This window comes from Crocodylus porosus, unplaced genomic scaffold (genome assembly GCF_001723895.1).
Source record: "Crocodylus porosus isolate Cpor-Errol unplaced genomic scaffold, CroPor_comp1, whole genome shotgun sequence".
NCBI lineage: Eukaryota > Metazoa > Chordata > Crocodylia > Crocodylidae > Crocodylus > Crocodylus porosus.
In genome coordinates, this window is record NW_017728931.1 from 141,662,663 (window position 1) to 141,674,946 (window position 12,284).

At 49.7% G+C, this 12,284-nt stretch overlaps 1 protein-coding gene across 1 annotated transcript in view; it reads left to right on the forward strand.

The window, feature by feature from the left end:
* The window catches only part of LOC109315843 (collagen alpha-1(VII) chain-like), a 210,158-nt gene that overhangs the window by 115,337 nt on the left and 82,537 nt on the right, over positions 1-12,284 (forward strand). Inside the window, 4 exon segments of the mRNA XM_019543782.1 lie at positions 3,241-3,363; positions 5,214-5,345; positions 6,915-7,208; positions 8,759-8,878. Coding sequence (XP_019399327.1) covers positions 3,241-3,363; positions 5,214-5,345; positions 6,915-7,208; positions 8,759-8,878 — 669 coding nt within the window.

Genomic DNA, 12,284 nt, shown 5'->3' on the forward strand with positions numbered 1-12,284 from the left:
TCCAGGTCTTGCTGCAGTCTTCCCCTCCCTACTAGCGTGCTCACCTCACCCCAGATTTTGGTATCATCAATGAATTTAAACAGGTTGCAATTCACTGTGTCATCCAAATCACTGATAAAGAGATTGAACAGTGTGGGCCCAAGGACTGAGCCCTGGGGCACTCCACTGCCCACTTCTCCCCAGGTCGAATATGAGCCATCCACCACCACCCTCTGAGTACGACCCTTCAGCCAATCTGCAATCCATCTGACTGTGTGTAGGCATCAATGCCACAGTCACCCAATTTTTTAATGAGGATGGGGTGGGAGACAGTGTCAAAGGCCTTGCTGAAGTCTAGAAAGACCACGTCCACGGCGACACCTGCGTCCATTGCCTTTGTGACCTGATCATAAAAGGCAGTAAGGTTGGTCTGACATGACCTGCCCCTAATGAAACCGTGCTGGTTGCCCTTGAGCATCATCCCTGAAGCCAGCCCATCACAGATGTGCTCCTCAAGGATCTTCTCAAAGAGTTTCCCTAGGATTGAGGTAAGACTGACGGGCCTATAGTTGCCCGGGTCCTCCCTCCTCCCTTTTTTAAAGATGGGGACCATGTTAGCTATCTTCCAGTCATCTGGCATCTGACCTGAGCACCACGAGCCCTTGTAAAGCCGTGCCAAGGGCCCTGCAATAACCCCTGCTAGCTCCCTCAACACCCTGGGGTGGAGAGCATCTGGACCCGCTGACTTGAACACATCCTGCCCCCCCAGAAGCTCTCTAACCCGGTCCTCCCCAACCTGAGGTCTGGAGGCGTTCCCCTCAAGTCCGTCTTGCATCACGGTGGGAAGTCCTGGTCCCTGCACAAGAAAACGGAGGTGAGGAATTGGTTAAAGAGGTCTGCTTTCTCCTCTGGTGCAACCACCAGATTGCCCAGAGGATCTTGCAGGGGCCCCACATTTCCTGGTGCTTTCTTCATCCTCCCTATATATTGGAAAAAGGACTTTTTATTATCTTTGATTTTGCACGCAAGTCCTAGCTCTATGTCCACCTTAGCTTTCCTGACAGCACCCCAACAGGCCCGAGCAGAGGAGGTATACTCCTCTTTGGAGATAGCACCCATTTTCCACTGGTTGTACACCTCTTTTTTGGCAGTCAGGCATTCCCGGACACCCTTGGTGAGCCAGGGGGGCTTTCGGGCACTCTCGCCCCCCTTGCTTCTTGTTGGGATGGTCACCCCTTGGGCCCTGAGTATCGTCTTTTCAGGAACGACCACTCATCTTGGGCACTGAGCTCCCCTGCTCTCGAACCCCAGCACCTCTCCCACTAATCTCAACTCGTTGAAGTTGGCCCTCTTGAAGTCTAGGGCTACCGCCTTGCTGCAGGCCCTTGACACCCCGCGCTGGATGGTGAATTCAGCAAGCGATGATCGCTATCGACAGGTGGTCAAGGACCTGGAGGCCCCTTATCAAGTTGTCGCCTGTGGCCAGGACCAGGTCCAACAGGGCGTTTCCTCTGGTGGGACCGTGCACCTCCTGGATTAAGTGGAGGTCCTGTATCTCGGCCAGGAGTCTCCTGGGACGGTCCGTCCTGGCTGACTGCTCCTCCCAGCAAATGCCTGGGTAATTTAAATCACCCATGACAACTACATCCTTCGCTTTAAGTGCCTCTGCAAGCTGGCCCGAAAATTCCCGGTCCAGCTCCTCCCCTTGGTTGGGGGGTCTGTAGTAGACCCCCACCGTTAGATCCCTCTCTCCATGGCCCCCTTGTATCTTGACCCAGAGCACTTCCGCTTGCCCCTCTGACCCCGTTCTGCTGGCAGAGGATGTGTATTGCTCCTTGACATACAGCGCCCACCCCCACCTTTCCTTCCTTCTCTACCCCGCCTGTAAAGCCCATAGCCCCTAATGCTGACTGCCCAGTCATGGGATGAATCCCACCACATTTCTGTTAACCCTATTATGTCTGGGTCTGAACTGGCTATTCTGAGGGCGAGTTCCTCCTGTTTATTCCCCATACTACGAGCATTGGTATATAGGCATTTAATGCCTTGCCTAGCTGCGTCTGCAACCCCCCAATTTGGGAGACTGTCCGGTCCCCCATTTCTTACCTGGGCAGTCCTTGCATTTGTCACTTGTTTTGCTCGGGTGGTGTCTCCCCGCATCCCACCCCAGCAAGTCCTCCGTCCGAAAGCATGGGTCATTATCAAGGAACCCAAGGCCTGCCTGGCGGCACCAACTGCATAAGCACCGGTTGACCTTGCCAATGCAGGTCTCATGTCGCCGTCCCCACCTACTCACTGGAAGAAGAGAGGAGAATACCACCTGCCCCCCGTCTCCTTCAGCTTGTCCCCCAGAGCCTTGAAATCCTTCATAATGCGGTCAGGGTTGCCCCTGGCCGCGTCATTCGTCCCCACGTGGATGACAACCATGGGGTACTGGTCTGCAGGTCGGATGTCAGACGGGATCCTCTCCTGCAGACCAGTACAGCTCAGTGCTCAGCAGCCATCAGAAAGGCATACAAAATTTTAGGCATTAAGAAGGGAATTGTGAAGTCTCATGATTCTCCTTTATAAATCCATGGTGCATCCACACCTTGAACATTTACTGTGCCCTGTTCTGACTTCCACACCTCAAGAAGGATATAGAATAACTAGAGAAGGTCCCGAGAAGGGCAATACGGATGATTAGTGGTAGGGAAGGATTTCCATATGAGGAGCGACTGAAGAGGCAAGGCCAATTCTGTTTTAAAAAAAAAGAGATACTTGAGGGGCAGCGTGATAAGGGTTTACCAAATATTAAATGGCAAAGAGAAAGTCAATAGGGGATTTTTTTATTGACTCTCACAAGACAAAAGCTAGGAGTTACAAAATGAATCGAATAGGTAGTGAGTTTCAAACGAACACAAGGAAGTGCTTTTTCACATGGGGTGGGATTAAAGTGTGTGACTTGTTGCCACCAGATGTGGTGGAAGCTGACGGCTTCACTAGATTCAAAAGACAGATCGGACGCATTCTTGGAGGAAAGGGGCTTTGGTAGGTAGTGAGCATGGTCTGAATCACAGCTTCCTAGACCTTTAATGCTGGAGGCTGCAAGGGGGGAAAGGAACGGTGGAAAAAACCCTGGTCCGATCCTGTTCACTCCCCTTTTCAGCGCCCAGTCTCTGCCCCCGTGCAATACAGGAGACTGGGCAAGATGGGCCTATGGTCTGGCCCAGTAAAAGGCAATTCTTATGAACTTATGGAGTGGTTTCTATTCCATTGCAGTTGGCTCTTCTGAAGGAGCTCACTGACCTCCTCCTGAGAGAGGGCCTGGAAGTGATCATCCAGCAGTTGGCCAGCTCCAGGAAAGGCAAGATGTCCAAGAAAAACCAAGCCACTGACTACCCAGTGAGTATCCATCCCATGGCGCTTCTCCACGATCAGACAGAGCCTCAAGAAGAAGAGGTGAGGGAAGCAACAGAGCCCAGAGAAACGACTTGATCAAAACTACAGAGTTAGGAATGGGACCAGCCAGGAATTGGCCCAGACAGCAAGTCCTGCGGCTTTAACCTCAAGATCCTCCTTCGCTCCCTCTGTCTGCTTGGTCATTGCAAAGGAGGAAGGCTTTGCTGGGTGCAATGAATTTATGACATCCCCATATTGGAGATTATTGTTACATCGGTTCTGGTGACTTGCAGTCATCTGTGTAATAAGTAATGTTATGCTGAAAAGCACTAATGGTCTTTGATCTGTGGTTCAAACGCAATCTTTTATCAAGGATGATGGGTGAGTCAAGCACCCAAGTGCAGGAAGGATGAAGGGATCAGTTAAGATCCTTTAAGGGGGAGAGAGCTAGCGACAACAGGAGGTGCCAGCCGAAGTGATGAAATCCCCGGCAGGACTAAGTTGTGCAGTGTGAGAGGTTTTGCTGGCATTCGTCGCAGGTTTAGGAGCTTGGGGGTTGTTTGACAAAGTGTGTTTGTGTATGTGTGGTGGGTCGACATAGTTCCCTAGAAGCAGCTTCGGGGTATAAAGGGCACCTTGGGAAGGCCCCAGCTGCTGAAGGGATCATGGCAGTGGGTCGTAGGGGCAAGACTGTCCCTTCTGCTGGATGGTGGAAGAAGTTTTACTCCCACTCAGCAAATGCAGGGTAAGGTTTCTGGCAGAGAGAAGCATTCGACCTGACTGCATTCAAACCCTATAGTGCAAATGAGGGCTTACATGCAAAAAACAAACAGCAAAAGGAAGGGTATCAGACATGCGCATGGCTCAGAGAGGGAGCAGAGGGGCAGAACTTTTGGGGGGCATGGGATGGGTTGGAAAGGCAGGATTGGGAAACTGCCTGCTATTTGTTGCTGCGTTAGGGAGACAGGCCTTGTCTCCACCCTTTCTGCTTAAACACTGCCATCTGTTTCTTCCCACTGTGCAATGAGCCTGTTAAGGCTCTGAATCTTGGGTGCAACCACTTGGTCTAAAGAAGTGATAGTGATAGTGATAGTGACCTTACACTCGTCTTCCTTTTACCTGACTTCAGACTAACACAGCTAACTATGTCTGTCTGCTCATGGATCACACCGCGCTCAGCTGAATGACTTTGGTTCATCTGTAAGGTGCAAATCCACCCTGCCTTCAATTTGACTTCAGACTAACACAGAGACTAACACAGAGAACTTAACCTTTGTCACATAGCTCATCATCCTAAAGGATCTCCAAGTCCTTTGAAGCCAGACCTAAAGCACCCGATACCTGGGGTGTTTGAAAGCTGAGCCCAAATGCAGATGCAAGTGATTATTCCCTTGATAATGGACTGGACCAAAGCCATGGATACATGAACCTTGGTGGGGCTTGGAGTACTTGAAACCAAAATGCAGACTGTATGCCCTGGTTTCTACTGCACACCAACAGCCCCAATGAAATGCAGACCGCTCCGGGGAGGGATGGTAGCAACTGGCTGGTCCGCAGCCCATTGTACAGCTGTGACAAGGGAGGAATTTTGGTCAAGGCGACTGAACGCAATCTCTGCAGTTACAAAATGTGGCATACAACAGCCACATTTGGCAGACAGCATTTGGCATACAACAGCCACGTAGAGCAGCGAGCCCCTGTAAGAAAGACTTGCAAGACGGTGGGCTCCATGAAAAGCGGTTGATCTACTTGGAAAGGATCCAAGTCTCTGTCAACCCTTCCAGGATTTGAACTTATGATTTAGCAAGCCCATAACTCGGATCACACAACCTTATCTCATTTGTTTCCTTTGGGGTTTGCAGGGTTCACTGAAGTACGACGTCTCTAGCGATGCTCTGGCCAGCATAGAAATAACCAATGAAGATCAGGCCAAAAGCAATGACCATCAGTTTATGGTCCCGGCTTCTGTAAGACAACCTGCCAAGGTAAGAATCACTAAAGATGGCTGCGGAGAATTAATTCTCTGCGACTGTAGTTAATTGACAGTTCAGGCAGGCTCGTTAGCATGTATTAGGAACTACTTAGCCATTTCAAGATTGCCAAGTTCTCTGTTACATCTGCATTTCTGCAAGGTGCCCTACACCATGGTGGAAAGCAGCTTCCACAGATTAAATCAGGGTAACTGGGACCTATTTCCTTGATTTGAGTGGCATTTGGCCTAACTCATTGTTGGCCTCCTGTGTGGTAAACCAACTATGCCCGATAGAGCCATGCAAACATGCCATGCTTCTCCATCGGGGCAGCCTTTTATTAGCAGAAGGATGGGCTGGGGGCTAGGATGCTGGTCTACAATTCGGGAGACTGTGGTTCTGCCTCAGACTCCCTGTGTGGCCCAGGGAAAGTCACTTAGATGCCTTGCGCCTTTATTTCACATCTGTAACATGGGCCTATCCCTCCCTCGCTGGGGTTTGGGACATCAGAGTGTGAGATTTTCAGATACCGTGGTGATTGGTGCTGTCTCTTTATTGATTAGATTGATATCCCACCCTATCCAGAAGCCTCAGAGCAGTTTACAATAAGCAAATACACATCTGTTTCCATAGCCATTGGTACATACAGGAGTGATGAGGCCAGCTGCTTGGGTCACCCTGCCTGAATAGCCAGATACCCATTGACACCTTGGGTGATATGCGCCTTAGGAAGGTCAGTCAAAAAAATAATAGGACAGCTGTGGTTGCAACTTGGGAGCTATAACTAGCAACATAACCCATCTGTAGCACTGTTTGTTTAAGCATCGGTGCCAGGAAGACCTTAATTATTGACTTTCTGTCATCTTATGTACCGTTGTAACAGTGGTGGGCACTGGTCGAGATGGCACCAAGTGTTGTGTTCTGCAGTCCTTTTCTGGTCATGATGGAAAGAGCAGCCACAAAATCCTTCTGAGGACTTTTCTGGGACATTAATGGCACCGTTGGGACAGACTTATTAAGCCAGGGCTCCACTATGAACAAAGAGTGTCATGGAGCAGGGCAGGATGCTGGCCCCTGGGATGGGGAGTTTTACCATGTAGCGGACACCCGCAGAAGTGGCTGAACAAATCCTTGTTCAGGGGACTGTGCAGAAAAATGGCCCAATAATCGGTGCTCATGGGCTACAGTAACCCATTAGCATGATATCTGGTGATTTTTTGACTGACCTCCTCACTCATGGCGTTACAGAAACCTGGGCACATGAGACTTGGTGCTTCTATAGAATGTCTTCATCCATCAAAGTGACTTGCGGAAGTGGGTGAACATCATGTGTCCCATCTCCCCAAATGGGAAATGGCAGCAAACAGATGTGACTGGCCCAAAATCACCCAGCAGGTCAGAGGTGGGAATGGGATCCAGGTCTTCTAGCTCCATACACATGGTCCACGTGAAGGCAGCTCTTTGGGAGATGCAAGTTAGCAGGCAGCTCCAGGCACTTGGTTGAAGGACAGTGGTTGGCTTTGCTTGCAGCCGGACATTGGTTTCTGCTGGGCCTTGTGCAGTCCTGTTTCCCTGTTTTATTAGGATATAACGCATCAGAAGGAGCCTCTGGCTGACGACTCCATTAGCCCCACCTCTGGGGACAGTGCAGGAGTGGAAATCATGGCAAACTTGATGACCCCTGGTCAGAAATCACCAGTAGCTGAAAAACGAGAGGACCGCTCTGGATCTCTGAACACATCCCAGCTACAAACTAGCCCAGAAGAAACCTCCACAGGGCAGCAAGGAATTGCTGGATTTATCACTCTGGATTCCCAGGAGGCATCTGGGTCTCTGAAAGAGCACTTGGGAGGAGCAGGGATGGAAGAGGGCATGCAGGTATCGTTAAAACTTGCTTTCCATGTGTAACACCTGATACTTGTTTCCCTTTTTCAAGTTAACCTGGTCTTGAGAACCTCAAACCAAACCTTCCTTGCTTTCCATTGTGATGCCAAGGAGTTGATTTTCTAAGTCAACCCCTGGATTTAGGGCCGGTCTTAGCCTGCCATATTGAAAGCCATGCCAAGGAGCTTCCCCTGAAACTCAAGAGAAGCTCCCGAGAAGTCTCTCAGGACGTCCTTCCTGTGAGCATCCATGGTTGCTGGATGAATTGCAAAGTTCAGGGGCTCCTCGTGTGTAACCCTGTGCTGGTGGGTCCAGCTTGAGCAGATCCACCACTTGCAGCTGTGCCCCATGTGTGACTGGAAAAGCAAGTCTCTCCCATGGGTAGGTCCAAGTTAGTCAGTTCTGCCTAGGTCAAAAGCAGCTCCTTTAAACTCCTTTTGGAAGCCAACAGCGTCTGCATCCGGCGCAGCTCCTGGACTGCTGGTGGCTTGGGCTCCCGTTGAGAAGTCCTGTTTAAGAAACAAGCTGATTTATTCTGCCCTGGATTTAATTTCTCAATGAACCGCTCTCAAGGAGAGTCCAGGGGAGTAATGCAATCTGAAGAAGACAGATGCAAAGAGCTTTTCCCAAAAGAAAACCATCCGGATCCCCTAGCATGAACCATCTTTGGGTCCAGTTGCTACTCACTTGTTTTGTAGCACCCTCCCTAGCTAGATCAGTGGTTCTCAACCTTTTTGGACTCAAGACACCCCTCAATAGACTCAATGCACCTCTTCATAACTTCTGTGAATTGAGTGGTACCCAGTTTCAAAAACTAACGTATGTATTACATTGCTTACCTCCTTGCACGGGGGCTGGGAAGCAGGGGTGGGGGGTAGGCTAGGTAGGGACAAACTTCAGCTTGCCCTTACTTGCTTGTCTCCTCACACTTTGTGAGGCTCTTCAAAGGATCTGGCATCACCCTTGGGTATGGCAGCACCCTGGTTGAGAATCACTGCCCGAGGTTGCAAGCCATGGTGGCAAATGCTGGACAGGTGCCTTGTTCCCCAACTCCTCCGGATTGATTGTGGTTGCTTTCCCAAACCAAGCAGCAGTCATTTTGCGGTGTCAGAATTGAACCTCCATCCTGGGTGAAACACTGAGCTGGTTGCTCATCTCTCACTGAAGAGCGAGACATAAGGATTGATTTTTTCCAGGAGGCTGGTGGCTATCAGATGTTCCCAAGAGCTCAGCCCCTTCCAACGCGTATAGAGATGTAGCTAGGAAAATAATGCCTTAGACTGCATATGAGCTGGGAGGCATTGCACCTTGAAGCAAAGATAGTTGTAGTACCTGGGGCCTCCGTTGCCTGTGTGCATATTGACTACCCCAGCCCTAATGCGAGCCATACCTCCATTTTACAGAAGGTGAAGAACTGAGTGCAGGAAGACAAGGGACTCAAGTCAGAGCTTGGATGAGGACCTCCTGAGGCTTTCCCACCACCTCTTTCTGCTTTAACTTGTTCGATTGTGCTGCCTTTAACTTGTAGCCTTCGTTCTCTCCAGACCTCTGCTGGACTCTCTCCGGAGTCAGAAGATGGGGCCCCAATCCTTGAGGCTGCGAAGCTGCTCGAGCCCATGAAGAAAGGGCCTGAGGAGCAAAGGGAGGAGAAAGGCAGTGATGCTGTAAGTTGTCCTCAGAGACGGGGGTTTGGCACTCTGACTTCCGGGTGGAAATAAGGGATGATATCAAGAGATTATCATTTCTCACTCCTCATGTTTGCTGCAAGCATCTGCTCTCTAACGCAGCCCATGGGACTTGCCCCAGCTAACTCCTGTGTAGACTAGAGCTGATCTTTCAGGAAGACACCCAGCCTTGGTTTAAAAATGGCCCATGATGGAGTATTCACGGGTAAATCCTTTCAATAGTCAGTTATCTCAGTGTTAAAAATATGGCCCTTATTTCTAGTATGCATTTATCTAGCCACTGGATCTCGCCATACCTCTCTCTGGTGGATGGAGAGGACCCATGTCAGAGTCCTGTATCCCATGTAACCCCTCGTCCCCCTGGCCCTGGTCATGGTATGTGAGAAGGGGTCCTGACCTGCCTCAGGCTGGGGCTTCAGGGCACGAACAGGAGATTGGGACCTGCACCTTCCACCATGTCTAAGGTTGCATTTTACTCTTTTATATCCCTCACACGTCATTAAGCTCCAGCCCTTTCTCAAAGCCTGAAAGGAGGCACTGTGTGTGGTGCAGAGGTCAGTGGCCACAAGCACCTGTAGTATAATAAATGGATCCTGGTTTTCTCTGATTTAAAAACAACCTTAATTTTCAGTTAAAAAAAGGTAATATTGGGTTGAATTGATTTAAATGAAACATCACTAATATACAGCTATAAATCGTATTTCATTTTAAATCGCGGCAAAAATGTGGATTCGGGATTACAGGCAGTCCTTGACTTTCCGACGTCCGAGTTACGACGAACAGCACTTCCGACACTTATAAATTGCTACCCTGTTTTGACTTTCCGACATTGGTTTCGACTTTACAGCCCTCGATCCAAAGCCACGCCCCGCCACGCCGGCGAGCAAGTATGCTGTGCCAAACCTTCAAAAAGTCCAACCCAGAGCCCCTCAAAAAATCCAGCAAAGTCACCCCAAAGAAGTCATCTAAATCAATATGATTGCTATTTACAATAGAAATACATTAATGTGGCTATATTACTCGTCCATAATTGATTGAGTACAAAATTCTGGGTTATTTTTGGTGAACATAGGGTATCGGGCCTCAATTCAGGAACCAATCCCCCATTTCTAACATTGTTTCCTATGGGAAAATCGGTTCTGAGTTACAACGTTTCGACTTAAGACACGGTTTTCAGGAACCAGATGTGTCATAAGTCCAAGGACCCCTGTACTTTTTTTTAACTGGAAATTGGGGATTTTTTTTTAATCGGAGAAAACCAGGATCCCTGGTAATAAACCCCAGAAGCAGCCTCCTGCTATTGAGTTGTCCTATACGAACAGGCCCACGTACTCAGGCCAGCCACCTTTAAAGGATTCACCCAATGGAAAGGAGGGTATTTTAGAGCAGGGAATTCAGTGTCATTTCTGAACACCCAAGGGCTTCCTGGGGCGGAAAATATTATTCAGAAAAAGCTGAGGAGATGGCTTGTTTAAGAACTGCTTTCGCTCCCTTATACCTGCTCTATCCTGAAGTTCAAGAAGTTATTTCAGTGGATGCAAAACAGATTAGCTCGGCGCAGCAGTCGTCCCGGGGACCGCTAGAGGGCACCCACTGCGCACACAGGACTGGCTCTGGTCTGAATTTGGGCGCTAGAAACCAGGTCTGATGTTTAATCCCATCATTGACAGAACTGACTTGGAGAGAGCTTCCCAGCCAGGAGTCCCCCCTGGCTGATATCTTGAGTTTCTCTGACTCTCTTCCTCTTCCCCTCTTTCCTTTCTTCCTTGATTTTCTTCCTCTGTGTGCTAGGGAGATTGAAATCAAGACAAAGTCCTGTTCAGAAGCACAGACAGTGACCTGGGCCTTCCAAATGGCTGGAGGTGGGGAGGGGTTGGAGTCAAGAGCCTATTTAAGCTCCGTTTTTAGGAGTTTCTTCTTGTTTCTCCCAAAGCGGATAAGGTACAAGTACAGAATCATAATAGTCAGGAAGGGACCTCCAGAAGTCATCCAGCCCTGCCATAGGCAGGATCATCCTATCAAAACCACCCTGTACAAATCATTATCTACCCTATTAGTAGAGCTACACAAGGCCAAGCACCTGAGCCTGCCACAGGTAGACCACAATGGCCAACGCCATGCTGCTGCAAGGGTTGTTAAAATACGCTCAAAAGATCCCAGGAGGAGGTCATGCCCCCTGCTGCAAAGGACAGCAAATCCCCACAGTCTGTACCAAACTGACCATGGGGCAAAATTTCTTCCTGACCCCCAAATACAGTTTGACCCTAAGTGCAAGGGAAGACCCTTTAGCCAGGAACCTCTGGGTTGAAATCTTAGTAGGAGTACTGGGACAACCGAGTCAAAGTCTCCAGCCTTAGCTGCAGCCAACACCCAGTGGTCTCAAGTTGCAGCAAGGGAAGTTGAGGTTGGATATGAGGAAAAACTTTCTCACTAGCAGGGTGGTGAAGCACTGGGACAGGTTACGTGGAGACATGGTGCAATCTCCGTCCTTGGAGGATTTAAAGCCTAGCTTAACAAAGCCCTGGCTGGGATGATGTAGTTGGGGCTGGTCCTGCTTTGAGCAGGGGTCTGGACTAGATGTGACCTCTGGAGGTCCCTTCCAGCCCTCATTGTTTGTGATTCTATGATTCGGTATCTCTGAGGAAGGTGAATCCCCCTCCTCTGTGATGTGTAGCAACAGGACAGGGAAAAAAATCTTTCCTCCCTCATATGGCAATCAGCAAAGCCCAGAAGCATGGGCAATCCCGGCAGTAGAGCATAGGCATAGCTACTCTTAGATCACTTCTGACCAGTGCTTGTCCAACCTCTTCTTGAAGACTTCCAGTGATGGAGAGGCCACAATTTCCTTAGGCAGTCTTTTCCATTGCCTCACTGCTCTAACAGTGAAAATGGTTTGCCACTGATCCAGAGGCACGAGACTGAGACTCGCTTTGCTGCAAGGCTGTTCCCCATTGACCCACCTGGGAGCGGGGACTTGGCCATCAGGTTGGGGATCCACAGATGGCTGGATGTGATGAAAGTTACATTACTCCCTTATGTGCTGGTGGCTACAGAGACTCCCATACCATAACCCTTCTGGCCTAACTGGGCCATCTAGGCTTGGATGGACCCTAGTCTTGGTCCCTCCCTGGAGACGAAGGCTGAGGGTGAAAAGGGTGATATTCAGAAAACCAAGAGATCGCAGTTCAGTTGCAGCCTTGGCTTTCCTGGTTTGCTCCCTGCAGGACCAGACTACTGCAGAATAATCCTCCTTGGTGGTGAATCCCGTCCTCCATCCTTTGTAGGCCTTTCTTTTTAGCCTTAGGAGGCCTGCTAGGTCCCTGGAGAGCCGGGGGGCTGCTGTGCCGTCTTGCTGCCTTTCCTCCGTGTTGGAATAGATTTAGCT